Genomic DNA, 22,024 nt, shown 5'->3' on the forward strand with positions numbered 1-22,024 from the left:
CTTTAAAGGCTGCTTTTTGCCGACGCATACAGCTATTCAGACTGCGGGATCATGGCTTCTTGAGGAATTAACCAATATCGTCTCATTATTTCCACAGGAGATTGCAAAGATGTCTGCACCAGCAGGTCTCTAAAGGTATGACACAAACGCGCAGCTACAGACACCCAAAGGAGCAGGAGCCCTGGGTGCCAGTCACTGCCCCAGTGCGGCTGCTGTGGGGTTGGAGGCTGGCTGGAACCCAGCACTACACTCCCCGGGGCTTTAGGCACTGCTGGTACAGTTAATTACTCTCTTTTGCAAGAGTTACCTTTATTATGCCTGTATACTGAGCACTGCCTGGAAGGTTTGGTTTAAAACCACAAAATAAATACAAATCCCACGGTGTTTCAAACAAAAAAAATCTAGCGAATTTGGAGATAAACCTGGTATCTGGCCTCAGTCGGAAAAGCACCCTGTTTCTTTATTTGTAATGAGCAGCACAGCTGACAGCTGTAACTGCTGCAGTTTTTCCTCATTAGAAACTCACGTTTCGAGAGATGTTATGACTGTTTCTGTTGAAGTCTGTTACCAACTGTAGGACTTTAGCAGTTATAAGCGCGTCGCGGAATAAGGCAGCGCGTGCCGCGCTCCCGGCGGCGGATCCGCTCTCAGGAGCAGGTCGCTCCGTGCGCGCGCGGTGCCGGCCCGGCCGCGCCGCGAACTGGCGGCACCGGCGGCTCCTGCCCGGGACCGTGCGGCGGGACCGGGCGCGGTGCGCTCCAAGGCCCGCGGCCCCTCACGGCCCCACCGCTCCCAGCCCGCCGCGCCCCCGCACGCATGCGCACGGCCATGCCGCCGGCGTCGTCGTCACTTCTGGAGGCGGTGCTTCCGGGTCGGCGACGCGGCCCAGCGCTCCCCGTACCGCCGCGTCCTCCGGCCCCGGAAGCGGCTGCCCCGGCCCGGCGGCGGGGGAGGAGGCGGCGCCCGGCCCGGCCCCGCGGAGCGGCGCGGCGCGGCGGCGAAGCCTGTAAGTGTGGAGGCGTGCGGGGCCCTCTCCCCGGCGGGTGTCGCAGAGGGGCGGTCCGGGGCCCGGCTGCGCGGTGCCTACCCGGTACCGGCCGGCAGCGGGTCTGGCGGCTCTCCTGGGGCTGGGCGACCGAGGTAGCGGCGCTCCGTGCTGTGACCCCTCCTTTATTTCTTCCGATAAAAGCGTGTGGTAAATCCGCGGGGTGAAGCAAGGTGTTATGGCGAAGCGGGAGCCTCTGTAGCGCTGGGGGGATGCGCGGGGGGTCCGCGGGCCCGGGGTCGCCCCCAGTGCTGTGGCCCCGGCTGCCGCTGCCCTTCCCGAGGGCCGAGGCGGGAGCAGCGGCCTCGGCGGAGCGGGGCGAGCTACGGCTGGATAAACAGAACAGGTCAAATAGCAGAGTTTGAGGGGAAAAATAGGTAAGTGGAGAGTGCAGCTAAAAATTGTTGAGTTGGGCCTGTGGCAGAGCAGGCAGAGAGGGAAGGGGACCCCAGGAGCTCCACTGGGAGCGCTCCACGCCTGACGGAGGCTGGAGGCCCGTGGTGTGCCGTGGGGTCATGCCATCCACACCACTGACTGACCACTTCATAACTTTTATCTCTCGGCTGCTTCTGCAGCCTGCAGGTTACTGTTCCGGCGGCTCGGGTGTTTGCAAGATGAGCGCTTTTAGGGTGGTCACACTTGAGTGTGCTGCTGGATTGTGTTCTCGTTTTTTCATGTGCGCAGTGAGCGGTGATCAGAACTAGTCTCACTGCAGGAATAGTGGTGAGGGAGCGAGAAGGGGTTTCCAGGGGATACAACAGATTGATTTCAGTGTTAGTGAAAGCTTAGTGGTTATAGAAACAAGAAATGCTAGAGCCAAGCTTGGATTTTCTGAGTGCTCTGCATGATTTGAGGTTTCAGGGGATTGTCACGTAGATGCAAGGCTGGGAATTGAACTCTCCCAGTTATTTTTTCAAATTCAGAGCAAATCTGTTCACGGACACTTTTTTGGGTTACATTAAAAAAATTGAGATCATTGTCTACATATAGACTTGTACAGAAATAACTGAAGCAGTGAATTAGAACCAATTTAGTAAATTTCTTAGTCATCTTTCAGGTCTTTGTTATTACACACTTTCATCATCTGTTTATTGGTTTAACTGTTTCACCCAGTTGAAACAAATAACAAATGTGTCTGACAGCTGAGTTGTTCTGTAGGTTTCCTTTTTGATGAGCAAAGGCCTCAGCAGGTGAAGCAGCTTGGCAGATGCTCTGGATGTTACGCATTCTGTAGCACAGACTTTCCCGGCCTTCAGAAGTTGCATGCATGAGAAATAGACCCCTGTATTGAAAGGCCAGTTATATTGACAAATGGGACAGCACATAGCCAGGATGCAAGTCACACACCCTCGAGAGCCGCACAGCCCCATGCAGGACCAGCAGATCTCCCAGGAGGCAGCTCAGTTTGACCCTTTGCGTCGGAGATGGACATGTGGTGCTTGCTGGGGAAGGTGGAAGGAGAGCTCAGGCTTTCTCCAGTTCTTCCCCTCTAACTACTGGAAGGGACGGGCTGTGAGCTCTGGCTGTAGGGGTGTGGAAGCAGAACTGTAGCAGTGCTAGTCCTGGCAGCACACAGGAGGCTCTTGCTGGGACATCGGTACTGCAGACGATTGCATCATTTAGTATCGTGGAGGTTGGTGGTTGTGATACTGCCTTATGTTTGAGGGAGGCCTGACAGTGAGTTTGCTGTCTCAAGTTTTGCTAGCAGCAGTTCTCCGTTTTCAGAAGTGGTCAAGCGAGGACTTTTCTGTTAGACAGTACCTCTAACAAAGACCCTGGGATGCTTTTTTATATTAATTGTGTGTGTGTCTGCTGAGAAGCTTTATTAAACTGTAATATATAGCTATTCATTGTCTATAAGCTTGGTTTCTTATACAAGACAGCACGAGGCTAATCCCTACCTTGTTTGCGTATGGCTCGAGAAGTATTGTATTCAAATCAGTTACTCTCAAAGCAAAACAAGCTCCTTGAATATGTTTTGTGTGCTCTAGAAGGAGACAGACCAAAAATTTGTCAAGACAAAAATTAGAAGCCAGAGGAAAGGGAGGTTCGTCTATTGTTGACGAAATGTGAATCAGTCCAGTTACATTTGACGTAGAGTCCCAAAGGGGCTTGAAGTCTCAGGAGTTTTTGAAGTAGGTATTATCCTCATGAGCATTTGTGAAGTCAGAAGCAGCTTGCACCCTGTTATATTACGAAAAAATAAGATTAGGATCATCATTTTTATGGAATGAAAATATTTTCATGCAATCAGAACTAGAATAGCAACAAACTGAAACAAAGTGGCAAACACAAAACTATTTGTTTTGGTGTGTCTTACGTTTAATAAATAAGTGCTACAGAATATATAAAAGAAGGAAATAAACACTGACCTGTCATTAGCTCCTATGAGAACAACTGTAGGCAGGAATTAGAGATAGTATTGGTTAACTAAACTGGGAGTATAAAGGAAAGTTCCCAGGAATTATTTTTAAATTAAAAAAAAAAAAATCAACATTGAGAACAAAAGAGTTTTAAGAATGAAATTCAAGTAGTTTATTCTTCTTCTGTATCCCTTTCATTTCCTATTTACCGCTAAGTGTTTGCATTGCAGTAAGTTTTATTCATTTACAGTCTACATTCAGATTTACAGGTAGATTGAGAATCTACATTTATGACTATACTCTTATTGTTGATGTATGCAAAATGAGCTCTTCATATAAAATCCTTTTAAGATTATGTCACAATAATCTATGGTTATGTTTTTTTCTAAGACTGAAACATGATATCCTGTTGAAAAGCTATACATGGAAAACTGTTACAGGAAGAAAGGGTTATTTTATATTTGAAAACCACTAAAATATTCCAGTTTAGACTAAACTACAAAAATAAGGTATCCAGCAAAGATAAATACATACAGTTGGTGACAGCTGACGTGTTTTTTCTGATAGTCCTGTTGTAAGCCAGGAACTTAAAAATACAGCTCTGAAACTGCGTCGGATAGGGGAGGGGTAATGTTATTTTCAGTTGAAAGTTTGATGGTAAAGTTGCGTGGCGGTATGCAGGTTTTGAGAGCAGACTAATGAATTGGCTGAGGGAGATGCAGGTGGGTTTTTTGGTGCAGTCAGGTAGCTGATGGGCTGGCTGAGCCCGACGGTACATCAGGCCCAGCGGGGACGTGTGTGGTACTTTGCAGTGTGGCGGAGGGGTCCTGCGGTCCGGCTGCCGCCACAGCAAGTCCCGGGCCCACCCAGAGCTCCTTAAGGCTGCGGACATTTATGTGCTTAAAACACCTTTCAGTCAGGTTGGGCTTCAGCACGTCCAGGTAGGCTTTCCAAAGCAGCTGTATGAGCAAAATACAGGCAATTTATGAATAATGTCATACTTCCGTGCTCACTTGCTTGTTGCAGCGTGGCTATAGCTAGTGGGTCTTGCTCAGGAAAACCTGAACAACCTTCTCAATGGTCTAGATTATCTCTCTCAATGTTATACAGACAAAAAAAAAGGTAAAATGTTGAAATTTTCTGGGGGTTTTGTGTGGTGGTGGTTTTGGTGTGTGTTTTTTTTTTTTTAAGATTGAAGTTTGTATAGGTGTTTGTGAAATTTATGGGGTTTTTTTAAGCTTTTGAATACCACAACGAGAAGAGCCAAAATAGAAGTTCTAGTCTAATATTTGCGTAGTCCAAGCCTATGCCTTTATTCTCCTCTTTGGAGGTAGGTATTTTATTTGTTCATCTTAGGGATATTAAAGCTGAATGAAATGTCTTTAAAGCATTTCAGGCATATGAGCGAAAAATCATGGTTCCATGTAAATGTGCTGTGCCACTGTTGAAAGTATTCCTTTCCAGCTTTTTGTGCAAGCAAAAGTACAGTCAGCTTCACCCGCTCATGGGTAGCAGCTGCTCTTCCCCATTTCTGGAAGAGTGTTCATCAGGAATAAAAACAAACCAGAAATGTTAATGTGTTATTTAAAAGGTACTCTGATTTGTTATTTTAAAATCGGCAGTTAAGCCTTAAAAATGAGCTCAAATACTCATATTTTTACTGGGTAGTAAATTCTTGTGAACACATGCTGTGAAATGAGGTAATAGGGATTCCAGTGCGGTGGGTCACGGCAATGTGACATTGCAGATGTAATGCGTGTGTTAGGGAGTGCTTGCTAGCCAGTATGGAAAAATAAGCATAATCATAGACATTAAAAATTAAGCAAAGTGTTTGCACATATTTAGATTAGGCAAAACCCAGGCAAGATGCCGCTTTTCTAAACTGCTTCTATCCAAACCATTCAGTACAATATCAGAATGAAAAATGACAACACTTTGTCATCTGTTCAAATTGATATTGCACTCTTTGCAGTGACAGCTGAAAAGGCCCACAGGTGCCATATAAAGAGGTGACCATGTTGTCATATTTCATTTAGGCATCCCTCTGCAAAGCCATAATTACCTAATTAGGTTGTTAATTAGGAGATTAGCATTTCACTATATTGATAGAATGCTCTTTGCAGGCATGAGTCTAGATACAGATTTGTCTGCCCTAATTTATAATCTCTGCATTTTTTTATACTTATTTACTTGCTTAAAATCTTGATGCAAGATAGCTCAGATTAGCTGAGAATCAACTTGTTTGCAATTAAACGAAGATTTGACAAGATCAGGAAACAAATCGAGGAGAGTGTACAGTTTCCATACATACTCCAATATTCTCTCCCTCCTTCCCTAAAGCTCAATAATTAAAATATCGGAGTTGGTATAATTTGCATCCTGATTAGTATGACAACAGAAATATAGCCAAATTCCACGCAGTTCATAAATATAGAAATGCATAGCTGATGCCAGATTGATTTACAGGTCCGGAAACCAACAAATAATTTGTTGGAAGTTGTGGGTAATGTAGTGTTTTCTCATCGTAACTTTCAAACTCCAGTTTGACTTGTGAAAAAGCACCTCTTTAAATGATTATTCCCTTTTTAATGATAGGACCCAAAGCATGAGTGACAGCTCCTCTAGATAAGTATTCATTCTAAAATGCACTTGAGCTTTTGTTGAAACATAAACTTGAATTTTCATATATTGCAGTTCACTTGCCTTTATCCTGCGTGCACAGGAGTCTGTCTGGCATTCAAGGGGTTTGATTATTTGCTGCTGCAAATGTAGATAACCAGAACCATTTCTTTTGCAATTGCAGACAGAAGTTAACTGTGAAATTATTTCATAGATCCTGAATCATAAATTTTGAAGTATGTTTGCACCATCCTATTCCAGCTTGTGTGATGGGGGGGTGGGAAAATCAATTTCTTTATTCTAATCTGCCTATTTGTTTCATTAGTTTTTAAGATCGCTGTAAAGAGCTGCAGTCAGGGAGGTGTTGAAGTCGGTGGCTGTGGAAGCCCTGGAGCGATAAGGTGACCTGTAACGTTACATAATTCCCTGGCCTGCTGGATTTGCAGATTATTTGTAATTGCTTTAGATCCAGGTTGTACCTTCCAGAAGTTACATCTTTGTCTGGAGTGGTTTTGTTTACCTTGAATAGGGCTTCAATTGTTTATTACTTCCTTAAGGGAGACAGTCAATTTAAACATGTTTTCTTCTAAAAAAAAAATAAAAAAAAAATAAAGAGGAGCTTCAGCTTTGCAGAATAAGAGAGAGGACGTTTTTTTTCTCGCTTCTTACTTTTTACTTTGGTAATTTAGAGAGCAAAATAACCTTGCAGGAATTGGCTCGAGAGTTTTGTGGAGAATTTACAGCTGCTTTTAGCCATTTGAACTGCAGTATTCTTAAAATTATCCCATTAAAATTGTTAGAATTTCAAAGTTGTAGCTTTCTTGTAGCAGAACACTTTTAGTTGCTTAAGCTTTCTCTGATTTTTATCATTTATACTCGCTTACTTAGGGGTTTGTGAGCAAATTTCCGTGTGTGCTATATGTGATACATTTTAAAGCATGAAAGGCATAAATATCAAAGTTTTCTGTGAGGAGAACATTTCTTGGACTTTGAGCAGCTGTAGCACATCATGAGAAGTGTCGTGCAGCAGTTGTAGGAACAGCCGTCCTTAGCAGAAGATGAGCAGTGGGGGCCAGGCTGTGCTCGGTGGAGCTGCACGTTTTTAACCCCACGTCTGTAAACTCCTTACGGGATGGTGCAAGAAAATGTGCCTATCGTCATTAGTTTCACTTTATGAAGCAAAGTCCACAGTTCCACCAGAAATTGTTGCAGGAGCCTGCAGGGGAGCAGGGAGCAGAGGGCTGGGTGTTGGGGTCCTGCCCCGCCACTGGTGCCATCTCCCACTGGGCAGCGACAGGGATGGGTTTTGTCAAATTCAGCCGGGTGTATTTAAGACAAACCAGAAAATTCAATCCAAAATAACTACGTTTTCTCAAAAGGAAGGTAACCTGCGCTCAGCGTTTATTTCATGCTCAAGGTCAGATGTTTTACTCTGGAAATAGCGGTAACAGCAGGTTGGCACGTGATTGCAGCCCGCAAGTCCGCGTGGTCCCGCGCTGGAGCAGCGCAGAGCGGTTCCGGCTGTGCCCACTGCTGCCTGCGCTGGTAGGGGCTGCGGGGTAAGCGGGAGGGTGGCAATCGGAAGTGTGTGTTTAGCTCGTCTTTTCCCCGTATCTCACACTCACTTTGATATCTCCTTGACACTTGATGTAGGATAACATGTGGATATAAATCAGACTGAGTTTTGGGACATATAATGGGGGGATTTGGGTGGGGAAAGAGGAAAGTGGCAAAATCTTCCTGTTGTTTGAATAAATAATACAGGCAAGCGGGAGGGTCACAAGAACACTTGATGCACTTGTGAAGTTGCCTCCTCAAATTCAGCTGTGTTCAGATGTGTTTAAGGTACAGCCTGTATAACCACATATCCTCTTTTCAGGACCTTTGTGTCACCTACTGGGAGCTGAATCTTTTGTTAGAGCGTTCTGCATTACTTACTATTATTACGCTGGATTATGACGGAGGTTGATGTGCATGGCAGCCTTGCTTCCCTCGCTGCGAAAGTCTATAGATGCCATAAATATAGCAGTGGGTTCCTGGAAGAGGAATTCTTCTGATAAAAATAGTAGATTGAGATCCAGCTGTCTGATTTTGCCACAAAGTTCCTGTGAAACCTGGCAAGTGGTTCAGCCACTTGATGGTGCAGTTTTACATCTTTGAGGGGGTTCCCCAACCGCAGGAGACTGACGGGGGACCCAGCTCCTCTGGGCACACTGGCCACACGGCAGTGAGAGCGAGGAGAGGGTGAGAGAGGGCACCCATCACCAGGGGCTGGTTAAATAATATGCACTAGGACACACGAATAATAAAGATCAAGAAGAAAGAGGGACGCAGATTCAGCTCTGTCCACCTGTGATGGGTCATGAGAGGTCCTTGCCAATAAGTAGTATATCGTGGGAACACTGACCTGTATGTCATGTCACACAGAAATACGGGTAAGGTTGCATAGGTTTCACATTTTTCTTTTCATTTTTAGTGTTCACATAGAGTATGCTTGACAGCTGTCTGCAAAGTATTTAATAGTTCAATAATATTTATATAGTGCAAGTGTTAAAAGAACACTTATTTTTTGTTTATAATTGAGGAATGTATAAGTTGCTGATGCTGACAAAGTCCATAAATTCTGTTAAATTCATCTGCTACAGGTGGATGTGATAATCGTGTGTGGGTATGAGGAGTGTGGAGGAGGCGGTGTGCTGGCATGTCTCAGTAGATCTAGAAATTGGTCTTGTATCTGTAATTTTGCTGAAACCGATGACGTGGAGACTTCAAGGCGTTCACGTAAAGGGCTGCGGAATTCAACTTCGCTTCTCTGAATCCTTTTACTTTCTCGGAGGTTGTTGTTCCTCAGACCAGGGCTGGGCCAGCTTACTGTGTTTCGCCTTTATTGGAGGAACCGATTAGAATCGTGTAGGTAACGACTGCTAAAATGTGGCATAAAAATCTGAACTGAATTTGGGGGTCTGAAGTCTTTTCTGACTTTTTTTTTTGAGGAGTGTTAACTGTTCATAGAATTTCCAGTAAACATTAATTTATCGAGAAAGGAGTTTTAATGTATCCTTTTGAAAATTCTGAAGAGGAGGAAGAAAAAATGTGTTTGTATTAAACTTCAGAGTTTGAAATAGAATTTCTGGCAATCTTTCACTGTTCTTGTTTATGGGCAAAGTGATTGCATATGTAAAATTGTAACGAAGCTTGGGTAATTTAGCACACGGACTGTTAATAGCATGAAGTCGGGGTGCAGAGTATAAAGGTAAAATTCTCGCATCTGCTGTTACATGTTGTTAACTCCCTTAGCAGACATTAAATCATTTCAAGTACAATAATAGTGTGGGAGGTAAATTAACTAACCATTAACAATCTTATAAATACACAATTAACATGCCAACATTTATATGACACATTGATGGGGCAGCAGTAATTTTTGATTGGGAGTTTGCAGACCTTTTAGAAGCCTAAGGCGGTTGCTTATTTAAACAAGTTCTTACTGCTTGCAGGTAAGCGTGGCCTTGTCTAATAAGCGGTGTGTAAATAATTAAATTTAAAGGACATTCTCAGTGCACTTTTTAAAATACCCACCCATTGTACCTCGTTGTGTCTGTATTCTCCAAGTCGCACACTCCTACTCACGCTGGCCTTTAACACGTAAATTACAGGCGGGAGACGGTTGCCTTATGGTGGGATATTTGCCTTCTGGCCTCTTTGAGGACAACGAGAAATCCTTCGGGGAGAGCAGGCCTACTTTCTGTAAATGAAAATAGTCAGGAAATCAAAAATAGAGCTTGGAGCGCAGGGTTGGCAGGGACCTCTGGAGATCTGGGCCAGTCTCCCTGCGCCCGGCGGGGCTGGCCAAGGCGGGCTGCTCTGGGCTTATCCAATTGGGCTTTGAATATCTCCAAGGATACTGATGGAGCCTCTTTAGCTAATAGCATAATTTATTAAAATGTATGGTAGGAGTAGTGTATTAATAACAAGCAGCATGTCAGTTTTATTTCTCTACCATTCTTTTATTGAATTCCTTCTTGCTGCCGGGTCTGTTGTTTAATATAATACTTTTGAATTTGTCTATTTTTTTTTTTTTAAAGCAGAAAAGACACGGTCTCTCGGGGAAAAAAATGGCAGTATTTCTGACCAAGGGAGCAAAAAAAAAAGCCTAAAATTATGAAGAATGTAAATCTCTATTTATTGAATGTTGTAAGTAGCGGATGCTGATGTTTGGTGGTAGGGAGGGTACTGGTGGGGATGGTGGGTTTGCAATTTACAATACACCTTCAAAATTTTGCTTTTGTCTTGACTAGAATAGAGTCCAAATACAGTATTATTTTTGCTTCCAACTATTTAAATGCAGAAGCTGCTTCATGGGGCTCTGTATATGAATAGACCTTTCTCCTTGGAAGCATAGAGGGGAAATGATGAAAAGTGTTTGCTGGTCCTGGAACAAGCCTGTCCGATGTTTTCGTTAACTTTGTTCTGTTAAAATCTGCCAGAAAAACACCAGCTGCCTTTACCAGATTTTCATGGGATATGGCTTTGTGTGATTTAAAAATATTTATTTCCTTGGGTATTTTCTTCTTGCTTACAGAAGTTTTGCAAGCAGCAATGATAGGGCGATTTTTTTTTTGTTGTCGTTTCTATGTTCAAAATACTAAATAAACACATTTAGTTCTATAGCTGGTATTAAAACGCTTGGAGCTTTCTTCTCAGATATGCAAATTTTTAGAAAAGTAGTGAGGATTTGGAACTTCTGGAGTTTATGCCTGGTCTTGCATCTCTCAGTGAGCTCAGACTCACCCCCCCAGCCTCCCTCTCCCGCGGGCTGGGCTTTGCCGTCGAGCAGCGCAGCTGGAAGGGGAGCCCTGGTGTCCCACGGGCCGTGCTGGTTCTCTTACCCCTGTTCACTGGTGGACTGATCAGCCTGAAAATTAGTAATTTTTTTTCTTTCCAGGTTATTTTCTGCAGCTCACTTCTTTGATTCAGCTCGTCTCACAGTGCCAGCCTTCGGGAGGTGGCGGAATATCTGAGCAGGGCCAGGCAGGAGCAAGGGGCTGTCCTTTTCAGAGGCAGCCCCGACTTGAACTAGTTTAAAATAACAAAAAATCCACAGCTACAGTAAAATAGGATAACAGCTTGAGCGTGTTTTGGGGCGCTTTTTCTTTCTTTTTTTTTTTTTTTTTTCTTTTTTGCCCTCTACTTTGTTTCGTAAGGCCACTCAGGTACTCTGAATGAAATGTTTTAGGTGAGTGGCAATTACTGTTGTTAAAGTGCTTAAGAATTCAGGCGTGTGGTATGTGATCCCAGAGCTTTTTCTATATTACAGCAGTTGCCCTACACGAAGCACCAGGCAGCAGCAGATGTTCAGTGCTCTGCCCTGAAATACCAATCTCTTCATGTTTAAACTTTTTCCTTTACAAATACAAAACCTGAAGAGGGTCTATAATAAAGTAATCAAAGAGTTGATATGTAGAGGCAGAAGAAAAACAGTAACACACTATTACAATGAGTGAAAAGAAATTCAAAGCCCTATCTGTCTTTGTAAATTTATTAATTTGAATAGACGGGGGGGTTTAAGTGTATTTTCTCTCTATCCTTCTATATGCAGTACTTAGAATATTTTGCCGTACAGCAACCATTTGTTGTAGAGTAATGGGACCTGTCTGGAGGTGTCTGGTTTGTTCTGTTGTCTTGCGATTTGGGTTTCAAGCTGTCCTCCAAACCCACTGTTCTTTAAGTGGATCTCAGCAAGCAGTGTAACTTAAGTAAACTGGAGCAGAATTAAAATAATGCACTGTACAAAATGGAGTCAGTTAAATTTTGCACATCCAAAATACAAACCTTCTTGAATCTGGGTTTCGGGGTTTTGTTTTCTTGTTTTGTTTTGTGTTTTGGTGTTTGATTTTTTTCTTTCTCTAAAATGCTGTGTACATTATATTTGTAGGTACATGTGTCCATGGAAGAAGATGGAGAGAAGATAGTAGAGTGACGTGGTGGGCTTGTGGACAGGATGGCTTTCCTGGACAACCCAACAATTATACTTGCTCATATTCGGCAGTCCCACGTCACCAGTGATGACACAGGGATGTGTGAAATGGTCCTGATAGATCATGATGTCGACCTGGAGAAGTTCAATCCCTCGTCAGCGTATGGGGACAATGGTTCAGAGACACAGGGAAGCAATGGTGAGACTCAGGGCTATGTATATTCCCAATCAGTCGATATTACCTCAAGCTGGGACTTCGGAATCAGAAGACGATCAAACACAGGTAAGTGATATTTGCAGCAAAGAGAACCTTAGTCTTTTAAATTCAGTTTCTGTTAGCCTGGCTTGCCTGGGCAAACCGGAGCATGACTAGCTAGACATCTGTCAAACTTTTCCTTTGTAATGTCGAGACCCTTTTTATAAAAGGACATGTAATGATTCAGTTTCTTTAGCGTGCTGTCAGCTGAGTTTTAATTGCTGCTTTACTTACTCACGTACAGAGGAACATTGAGGTAGTCACTTTTATATATAAAAAAAAATATTAAAGACATCAAGTCTAAATCCAAAGTACATGAACAGTCTTTGATATTTCTATTGTTAATGTCTGGAGGGGTGTTAACTTTTGAACAGGATAGTTATTTTCTGAGAAAAATCTACCTAGTGAGGCATCAAATCTATTTGTTATAAGAGAGAGGAATGAAGTTTGATGTGAGCCAACGAAGTGAATGATTTGGCTGTATTTTGTCTTCTGAAGTTTTATTTCTGAGAAGAACCTTGAGCTAAGATTTCAGTTACCAAATCAAGAAATTTTAAGGGTGTACACCTTTTCAAAATATGGTCAGGTTGTCTTGACTGGAAGCAAACTGTCCCATTTGTTGTTTCGTATGAGGGATATTCAGACTTCTACCTATACCCGAGGAATGCTACGAACAGAAGTTCTGTGATATAAAATATATATGAAAATGTTGGTGTGGGATGGTCAATACCCATCTCTTTTTTTCTGTGTTACAGTATATATTTTTTTCAAATGATTTCTGAAGGTATTATAACACCACCTAGAGCTCAGAAAAAACATCTGTGCTCTACTTAACAAGTAAAATGTTGTATGGTATTCATTATCTTGAAAAAACTTTTACAAATAAGAAGTTGTCAGAAGTTACGGAAATGACAGGGCTCTGACCTCTTTTATATATGGCTGCAGCTGACTTTAAGGCATGGTGAAGAGTTCAGCGTGCCAGACTGCCCAGCATTGTCCTCGAGCCTTGTTTAGTTCAGGTGATGGTATAGTTTATGACGAGGGAGAGGCAAAGCTTAAAGTTTTATAGAATTGTTCCAAAAAATAATCCTGAAGGGTTATTTCATCAAGTGGGTAGACTGATTGAATTAATCTCCATTTAAATTACGGATTTCAGTTTCCAATTGGTGGCGTATTCTAAAGTAATGGTTAGGACACTGGGGCCATCGGGGAAGGACACTGGAGCCATCAGGGAGCCAGTTCTTTGCCTTTCTCCATCTGACGTGTCTTTTCCATCGGGTGTGCTGGTGCCACCAGCAGCCTAACGCAGTCATCAAGGCAATCAGGCTGTGATTTGAAACAGAGCGGGGTGGAACAAAGCCTGCAAAGAACCCAAGTTGATCAGTACTGAACCCTTTTCAAAAATACAGGAAGAGGAATAAATTAAATAGAAAGTTATCTAGTTTTAATATAAATACTTTTTGCATTACACAAGCACTTGTCTAAGTTCTTGATGGAAGAAAACACGTACATATGTAGAATAAAGTGTTTGTATATCTCGTAAGTTCAAAAACTCATTAACTGTGAAATCTGCAATTTTTGCTCCTAAAATGGGCAAATGTAAGGACTTTTTTTTTAGGTATTCCATAACTACTTCAGTAGATTTAGTAGGAGCAGGAACATTTGTTAAAATGGGGTTTAGGTTTTGAAAGATACTGTAGTTTTGTGTATCAACAAGTAGTAGTGGCAGACTTCTTTAACGTGTAAGCTCTTCTTTATTCTCCTTGTTTTTCTACCCTGCTAAATAAAATCATTTCTGCTTATGCCATCTTTAACTGTTGTTTTTGAATAACTTTCTATTATCTTTTGCAGAGCTGTTTTAGTGTAAAGTACCTTAACTGGGTAGTACCTTTTTCATAAATTGTCAAAATAATGTGTACTGTAGAAGACTCTACACATCTCTGTAGAGAGTGCAGAAGTGTTGGTTATTAGTTACTTGTCATGTGGGTATGCAAATTTGGCAATGAATGGTACGTGCATTCCCCTATCAGTTATCCCCTTAGTCCTGAAGGGGCCGTGCGGTGGTGACACACATCAGGGTGCTGCTCATCCTCTCCGGGGAGAACGCGTGGTTTGTCTGCCACTGAGCTCCTCCTCCTCCTCCTCCACAGCAGGTAGATGGGTCGCGGCTGGTCTTTGGCTCTGGACTCCATCTCCTCGCTGCTGTTCTGCTACGTCCAGAGGGGTTACAAAAACTGAAAGTGGAGACAGGTCTGTGCAAGGTGCTGGGTCTGTGGGAAAGCAGCAAATTCTCCCAATCCCCATGACTAGAAACAAAGGCTCATCCCGCTGCCAATAGTTAATGAAACAAGAACTACATTTGGTCAGTGACATTTTTCACACAGAAAGCTTTCAAACTAGCATGCTTCTTGTGAGAATGAGCCTTAAATAATTCAGACTTCTAATAGGTGCTGATAATTCCATCTAATTTGGAGTTGCTGTAATACAGTCCCACAGTAAATGATCATTTGTGATCAGCTGTAGATAGGAGAGCAGGGTGGAGGGAGTGAAGATGGTGACTGCACGTGAGTACGCTTGTTTTGATAAGGGGTGAAAACATCAAATAGGATAAAACCATGCATTATTCTTATTTCTAGTCTACATTTTTTCCTTTACCTGTTGTTTACATAGAAATCTAACAGGTGTTTTTTGCTGGCCCGTTTGGGAAGAAAGGATTTTGGAAGGTAATTTTGAGCTACAGCCTGGACAGCAATTGGGGAAAAAAAAAGAGTTTTTTCTTTCAGAATAAAATATCTACATTGCAATAGCGTTTTACCCAATATTTAAACATCTGAGCAGTGACACTACTTCTCATATTTCATTGAGTAAGACACATAGAGGTATTTAGGCACTAACCTCATGTTGGCTTAAATGGGAAATAGGCATCGAAGTCCCTGTTTGAGTTCAAACTGCTTATTACAGCCGTTAAACCTCAAAGTGGTATTTTTTCATCAGTTCCCAGGTTGAGAGTTTTTATGGGGGCAAAAAAAATACCAAAAATCACTTCCGTGTCCACCATTCAGTTCAAAGACTAAATGTACAAGAATAATAATAGGAGAGGTAGAAAATATTTATTAACCCTTTTTAATTGGTGAAATGACTCAGGGAACTCAAATTGTATCTAAAAATTGTCAGAGTAATTTAGCATTTTAGAATCTCTTCTACAAACCCATTTTAGTTAATGAATGATCTTAATACATCAAAATTGCTAATATATCCAGCAAATTGTTTCCTTCAGTAATCAACATGATTAGCCCTACTCTCCAGTCCAATCTGCTTTCTTATTTTGAGTGGACGCTTCATGACATCAGGTATTTCATGTGGTCATTGTCTTGGGGAGCTTCTGCCAGGGCTACTGACCATCTCCTGAGAGAGATCTCGCTGGAACAAGAGATAATTCAAGGTGTTATCTGCTACCCCCTTCTGCAAATTCTTTCGTGTTATAACTATTTGAGGCTTTTTTTCAAACCGTATTTCGAAGGTGGAGTCAAAATATACGTAAAGAAATATTATATTCATTTTAAGATTTGACTAATGTTGTGAAGATACAAATCATTTATTTTACTACCTATAAACTGTTTCAGCACACTGAAGAAAAAGCTATGCTAATTTATATAGCTTTGACATTTTATAATTTTCATGATTTTTAGATAAAGGATTTTATATTTAAAACTTTAATAGTCTAGTCTGAGTTCATTTATCTTTAATTTTTGAAACGGGTAGAGTAATTCATAACAGTAATTTTATTCCTGTAATGTAATATTCACTTCAGTTCATTTGTGCATTAAAATTCCTTTAAGACCGTTATTAATGATTTATATAATGAAATGTCATATTAATCACAGAAGTTTTCACATTTTATTATTCTCTTCCATGTTAATACTATCTTTATGATCTCTATTAATGTTTTATATCCTCTAATTTCAATTATAAATCAAGAACATTTTCATGTTTTTGTTGGTATTTGCTTTTCAGGGGTGCCACCTTTAAAATTTTATGACTTTTTCCCCTACATATGCAGTATAAAACATCTTTATTCATATAAAGGTAGTTAATTATGTCTTTGTTTATAGTAAACTTTCATTGACAAACTTATAGTTATAATATTTCTTTTCAAGCTCAGAGACTAGAACGTCTGCGGAAAGAGAGACAAAATCAAATAAAATGCAAAAATGTTCAGTGGAAAGACAGAAATACTTCTTACTCAGGTAAAAATAAAAGATCTTCTATTTTCCTACCCTTTTTATTTCTGCTTTTGATGGTTACAGTGTTTTCAGTTTGTAATTTTCATTTAAGCTTTCAAAGCGTAGAGGAAATTCTAATTATTGGATTTGCGTTCCGTTCCCCAGTTAGGTGTTTCCCATAGTTTATTGCTGGGGGGGTGTGCCACAGACGCCTCGTTTGTTCTCAGCTGTGGTGAGGACATTCCACATTATTAATAAAGGCAAAGTAAAGAAAAAGTGTTTAAAACCTGGTTTGTTGGTCTGAACTAATTCGAGTGGCTGCTCTATTTTTTTTGCAATATAAGGTATTGATATGGTAGTGCTGCGTTCTGTCATCTTGGAGCTTCGTTATCTCCTGAGGCTTCTCTTGTCCTGGGCAGAACTGGGGCCTGAGGCAATCTGGGCTCCGCTGTGGGGCAGGCGAGGGGCAGGGGGTGTTGCTCCGGGTGCCGCTGAGGGGCAGGAGGTGTCTCTGCCGCGCGGGTGGCAACTGGCAAGTGTCCGCCTTCAAAGTGTGGAATCCTTGTCTCCCTGGACGCTAGGGCTTTCTGGCTGTTTCCAGGGTCATTCTGTGTACCAGATGGGATGAATAATTTTTTAGAGATTACTTTTATAGATTTTTTTTTTTGTGGTTATTTTCCTAGGTAAGGGGGGAAAAAAATCTTAAGAAATAATGTGTATATATGATCTACTTAACTGAACACATAATAAGGCTGGAGAAGCTAAGGCAGCATTTTCCTTGGAAAAACTAGTATCAATGATTTCTCAAAAAATATGCTTTTTTAAAAATTATTATGTAATTAAGTATTTCTGACTGGATGGTCTACATAGTTTAAATTACAATGTATGAAATGAAAAATCTGTCTCAATTCTCTTCTTTTATAGCTCAAGTTAGTATCTATTCCTGTTGTATTTGACGCACATTCAAATCTTTGTATGGTCTGTCACGCCTACTTCTTTCAAAATTTATGTATATCTTAACGAAGTCCCTGTGTAATCTCCTTTTTTTCACCTAAATCCTTGTATCTTTAGTGGATGTCATTTGCTGAACCTTCTCCAGCTCTTTTATATATTTTTTTTTTATTATTATTATTTTTTATTTTTTTTTAGGGGAGTGAACAAAGCCGCTCCCATGAGCAACACGTTGCACTAATCCTCAGCATCGTGTTCAGCTGTGTTTGGTACCTCTGCTAATGCATGCTAAAATGTCTTTGCCTTTCTACTTCTGTAAGCAGAGTTGTAGGTTTTAAAGTTTAATCTACTGTAACCTCCAACTCTCTTTGCTCAATATTTTATAGCGTTTGACCAATGATGGTGCAATTCTCTTTTTCCTCTTTATCCCTAACTGTATACTGCCGGATATTTCTTTACACTGAATTGCACCCAGACTCCAGTTTCCTGCTGTGTCTGTGCCGTTTGTGTCGTCGTATTCATGTCGGCTCCATCATGACATTCAGTTCCTTTTACGTGCTGCCCCGGAGACAGGCGCAACCCGTCACCCAGCAGTAAGGGAGGTGTCCCCCTCTGCAAGGATGTGCTGGGCTTGCAGGCAGACAGCTCAGTCCCTCTCTGCTGCAGAACTAATTGAAATAAAAAAATAAGTTACATTAAAACTCCAGGCACTCAGTATCTCCCTTTCTTGGCAGAGCAGACTTTCCTTCTCTCCTTAGTCCCTGAGATTCTGCGTGTTTCTCAGTTATTGGCACGAAGAACAACATGGTAGAAAGAGGCCAGGAAAAAGAGGAGCCCTGAAGGGCTGTATCCTGATCCACTGTACCTTCCTCTTCGTCAAGTGTGTGTGTGAGACTGTCTGTTCTGTTCCTGGAGTGTGGTGTTATTGGAAAATATGTATGAAAGCAGTAACAACAGCAATAGCTGTTCTCATATGGGGGGAATTTGGCTGCCCTCTTCTGACCGTTCGTCTCAGCCTTGGACGAAGTCGAGCCTCTGGTTGCCACCAAGCAAAGGAGAAGGATGCTGGAAGGGTGATGCTTTCCCTGTGCTGCTCTGATGGCACCACCTCCAGAGATCACTTGTCACAGAGAAACTCTCAGAGACGTTTCTGCTGTCCTGCGGGTGGATGTGTAGTCGTAATTTGAGGCATTTGGCAATTGATTATTTGTCGTGATTCCCATTTTTGATTACTATGTTCAGAAATAAAAGTACACTAACCAGGATAAAGGGAAGTGAGAGACGAGTACTTTTTTTGTATGGTAATGCGGAAAAAAGAAGAGTGTTTTTTAATAATCATCTGTTTGCCTGCTGCCATGAGACAAGCGGTTTGCTTTGTCAGGAATGAATTTGAAAGATAAGGTGGTAGTAGTGTATGGACTTGAAAAAGAAAATCTCCATGGTTTTGGAGTTGGTTCGGGGATTATCAAATGCAAAGATGCTTCAGGGGTAGTTGGCTGCCTGGAAGGAAGGTGTGACACCGGAGGCCTGGGGTTTTGTTCTGCTGTGCCACCAATTCACATCACCTTTCGGTGCATCGGTTCTTTTTCAGTAAAATGGAAAGAACAATTCAGCTTCGTGCAGCGTAGAGATCAAATCGTGTTAGTAAAACAGTCTGTGGGCCCTATAAAGCAAATACGGATATACATACAAAAGGGTATTCCTTTATATAAAATACTAGGTATTTTTAGATGAAAGCAAAAAAATACGGCATTGTATTTACATCTTACATTTATTCATTTCAGAGCATGTAAAAGGTAAACTAACAGTATGTCAAGGGACTCTTTCAAAAGCCTTGCATTCATCCCGTATAAAATAGCACATATAGCTATCAGAACCACAAAAGCTGAAAAGTACATATAATACAGACTAGTGGCAAAGCTTAGCTTTAATTAAGAATTAAAGATTATGCAATTAAAGCTAGTTTAATGTAGAAATATGAGCTTTTTTCCCCTGAAATGAATTTGAGAATTTAAAATATTTTTTAAAATAACGTTTTTCATTGGAACTCTCACAGACCAACTCTATTGGGAATTATTTGACAAGATGCTCAATGGAAGACGGTAGTCTTTCAGAAATCTCATCTTTCTTCTAGCTTTTTGCGCAAATCTTTAGAAGGTTTTGGGACTTTCTAAACAAGTTGAACTTTTTGAAATGGTGACGTTTTCTGGAAAACTGTATCTCAGCCAGCTGAATTTACAGTCTTACAGAATGTAGTGTTATTGAAACTCCTCAGCCGTGTGGGATATTTGAGTAAAAGCTATACAAAACTCAAAGCACAACAGATGTCACACTAACGAATGCAGAAGTCGTCTTGAGATCCTCTCTTTGCACATCCCAACAAAGGAACGGTAATCAAATCACCCTAACATTTTCCTAGAGACAAAACTTCAGGATAAAAGACTTGCTTTTTCTCCTGAACCAGTAAAGCCGTTGTATTGGATTCCAAGGTAGAGAGTACTTTGCAAATGCCCAGAAAATAGCAGGTACGGGCAATACTCTAGCATAATTGTCATTGAGATATTTTATTTTAAAACGAGATAAGCTTGTTACAAAAAAACAGAATACCTAATGGAGTTTAAGTTGCCACATTTAAAAAGGATTTAATCAAGTTTTTTTGGTTAATTGCAGCTTCTCACAAGACGGTTGGGTGTCTCTTAGTGCCAGTATTTAGCACTTTTGCCAACTGTCTGAGTTTTCAGGCAATCTGCTGATAAAAATAAACTGAGCTTTTGAGTAGTTACAATTTGTCAAGTTTTAATTTTGCGTTTTAAGAAATTAACAAGCTCCCTGCAGAACGAGTCCCAGGTCGTGCCGCTTTGGGAGCGGTTTCATTTCCCTGGAGGAGCAACAGACAAGTCTTTGAGCTGGGAGAGAATCCAACTGCCGGACTGCGGAGCAGTCGCTCCGGGAGAGCTGGGGTTGGCTCAGGTAGTGATTGATGGAGTTTGGGGGTACTTGGTTCCTAGAGCAGATGTGGAAAAAACTTGTCCAGATTCAGTCACAGTTTCTTGCAGCTGAGACCCATTGGTGCTGATATGCTAAAACACCCCAGGCTCTGTCCTGATTTTGTCATGTCCTTATAACATAAGAAGCCCTAATTTATATTTTTTTTTTTAAGTAAACTGTTGCTGGAAATTCAGCCCTTCATATAAAAAGAGCTTGCTTGTTGGAGGCTTTTATGAGCCTTCACAGACCGCACAAAGAACTCACTAACTCTCATCCCCTTTGTTTTTAGAAAGCTTTTTTTTATTGTCCAGACTATTTATCTGCAGTGCTGTTTTTGAGTGGGACTTTTTTTTGAGACCAGGCTGTACCCCGTCTACCATAAGAAGAAAATCCAAAGAAACTATTCTTTTGGATTAGATGAAGTCCCAAGCCTACTGCTGACAGCGTAGTGACATTGTAATATCGTAATGGGGTGGTATAATACCGTTCTGGAATAGAGCATAATATCCTGTGTTACAAGCTCAGTTTGAAACGCTCTTGCGCGGCGTATTGTAGATGTGTCAGCAGTCCTTTTGCATAGGATTTACTGTTCATTTAGAAAAAGGTAGGCAAGCAGAAAGACCAGGAATACATACTTCTCTCTTTGAATCTTGATTTTTATCTTGACTCGAGTGGATCTGGTAGTGATCAGTTCCATTCTCTGTATAGGAAGAATTCATCTTTTCCTCAGCCTAAGCAATGGCATTGTTCAAACTTCTTATGTTTTCGTATCTCTGGGCTATGAAAGAGTGATGGTATATTCTACCCTGCTAAAGCATTTGTTGTTCTATATATTTGATTTTGTTCTTCCTCTTACGATGTTATCTCTGTGTAGTAAACAGTAGCCTCTGTACATCTCTAGTACAACTACTGCACTCTCTTTTCTGATCTACAGCAGAGGAGCTGAGCTCACTATTTGAAAAAAAGAATTTCAGAGTAAAATCTCCGTGTTCTGGGAAGCAGTCAATACTGTCTGTGCGACTTGAACAGTGTCCGCTGCAGCTGAATAACCCCTTCAATGAGTACTCAAAATTTGACGGCAAGGTAAGTGGACCAGATGTTTTTCTCTCATATCCAGGTGGTCCCTGACCTGAAGATGATGGGCCTTAGGCAGTTCTCCTGTGTGTTTACTTGTTCAAGCTTTAATTAGACATTATGGTAAGCCATCAGTTATTTTGAAGTGGTTATCTAGAAACATGCTTCTCTTAGTCCTAAATATAATGGTTCCAGGTTCGGTAGAACCGTTTCTCCTGTTTTCATTACAAAATTCTGCTTTCCCATTAGACATACATTACCTGGCTGTTTTCTTCTCCAGCAGGCCAGTTAGGTAAACATTTAGTGTGGCAGAGTCCTAGGGCATCTGTCTGCACAGCTGATGGTGAGACCCTTTGTATAAATGTTGGCATTTAAAAAAAAAAAAATATTCTGTCTAGCCACATCCCAGCACTTGCTGAATATTCTGTGATTTATGCAGTCTTTATCCTCAAAATGCTCCAATGAGAGTGGGAAAAGCCACTGTTTTGAGGGTGGAAAACTGAAGCATCAATAGGTCAGTATCTGGGG

The 22,024-nt window shown here is 41.5% G+C and overlaps 1 protein-coding gene across 6 annotated transcripts in view; it reads left to right on the plus strand.

Moving 5' to 3' along the window:
• Positions 1-871: 871 nt before the first annotated feature.
• The window catches only part of MAPKAP1 (MAPK associated protein 1), a 105,666-nt gene continuing 84,513 nt past the window's right edge, over positions 872-22,024 (plus strand). For 2 of the 6 annotated variants that reach the window (XM_074609057.1, XM_074609062.1), the window contains exons 1-4: positions 872-1,006; positions 11,963-12,287; positions 16,418-16,507; positions 21,357-21,505. In XM_074609057.1, the coding sequence (XP_074465158.1) occupies positions 12,029-12,287; positions 16,418-16,507; positions 21,357-21,505 (498 nt within the window). In that variant the 5' untranslated portion in view covers positions 872-1,006; positions 11,963-12,028. Of the gene's footprint in view, positions 1,007-7,535; positions 7,587-10,058; positions 10,222-11,962; positions 12,288-16,417; positions 16,508-21,356; positions 21,506-22,024 lie in introns of those variants that run through there. The other 4 variants (XM_074609058.1, XM_074609061.1, XM_074609060.1 and 1 more) reach the window with 4 other exon arrangements.

Source organism: Larus michahellis, chromosome 15, assembly GCF_964199755.1.
Source record: "Larus michahellis chromosome 15, bLarMic1.1, whole genome shotgun sequence".
NCBI lineage: Eukaryota > Metazoa > Chordata > Aves > Charadriiformes > Laridae > Larus > Larus michahellis.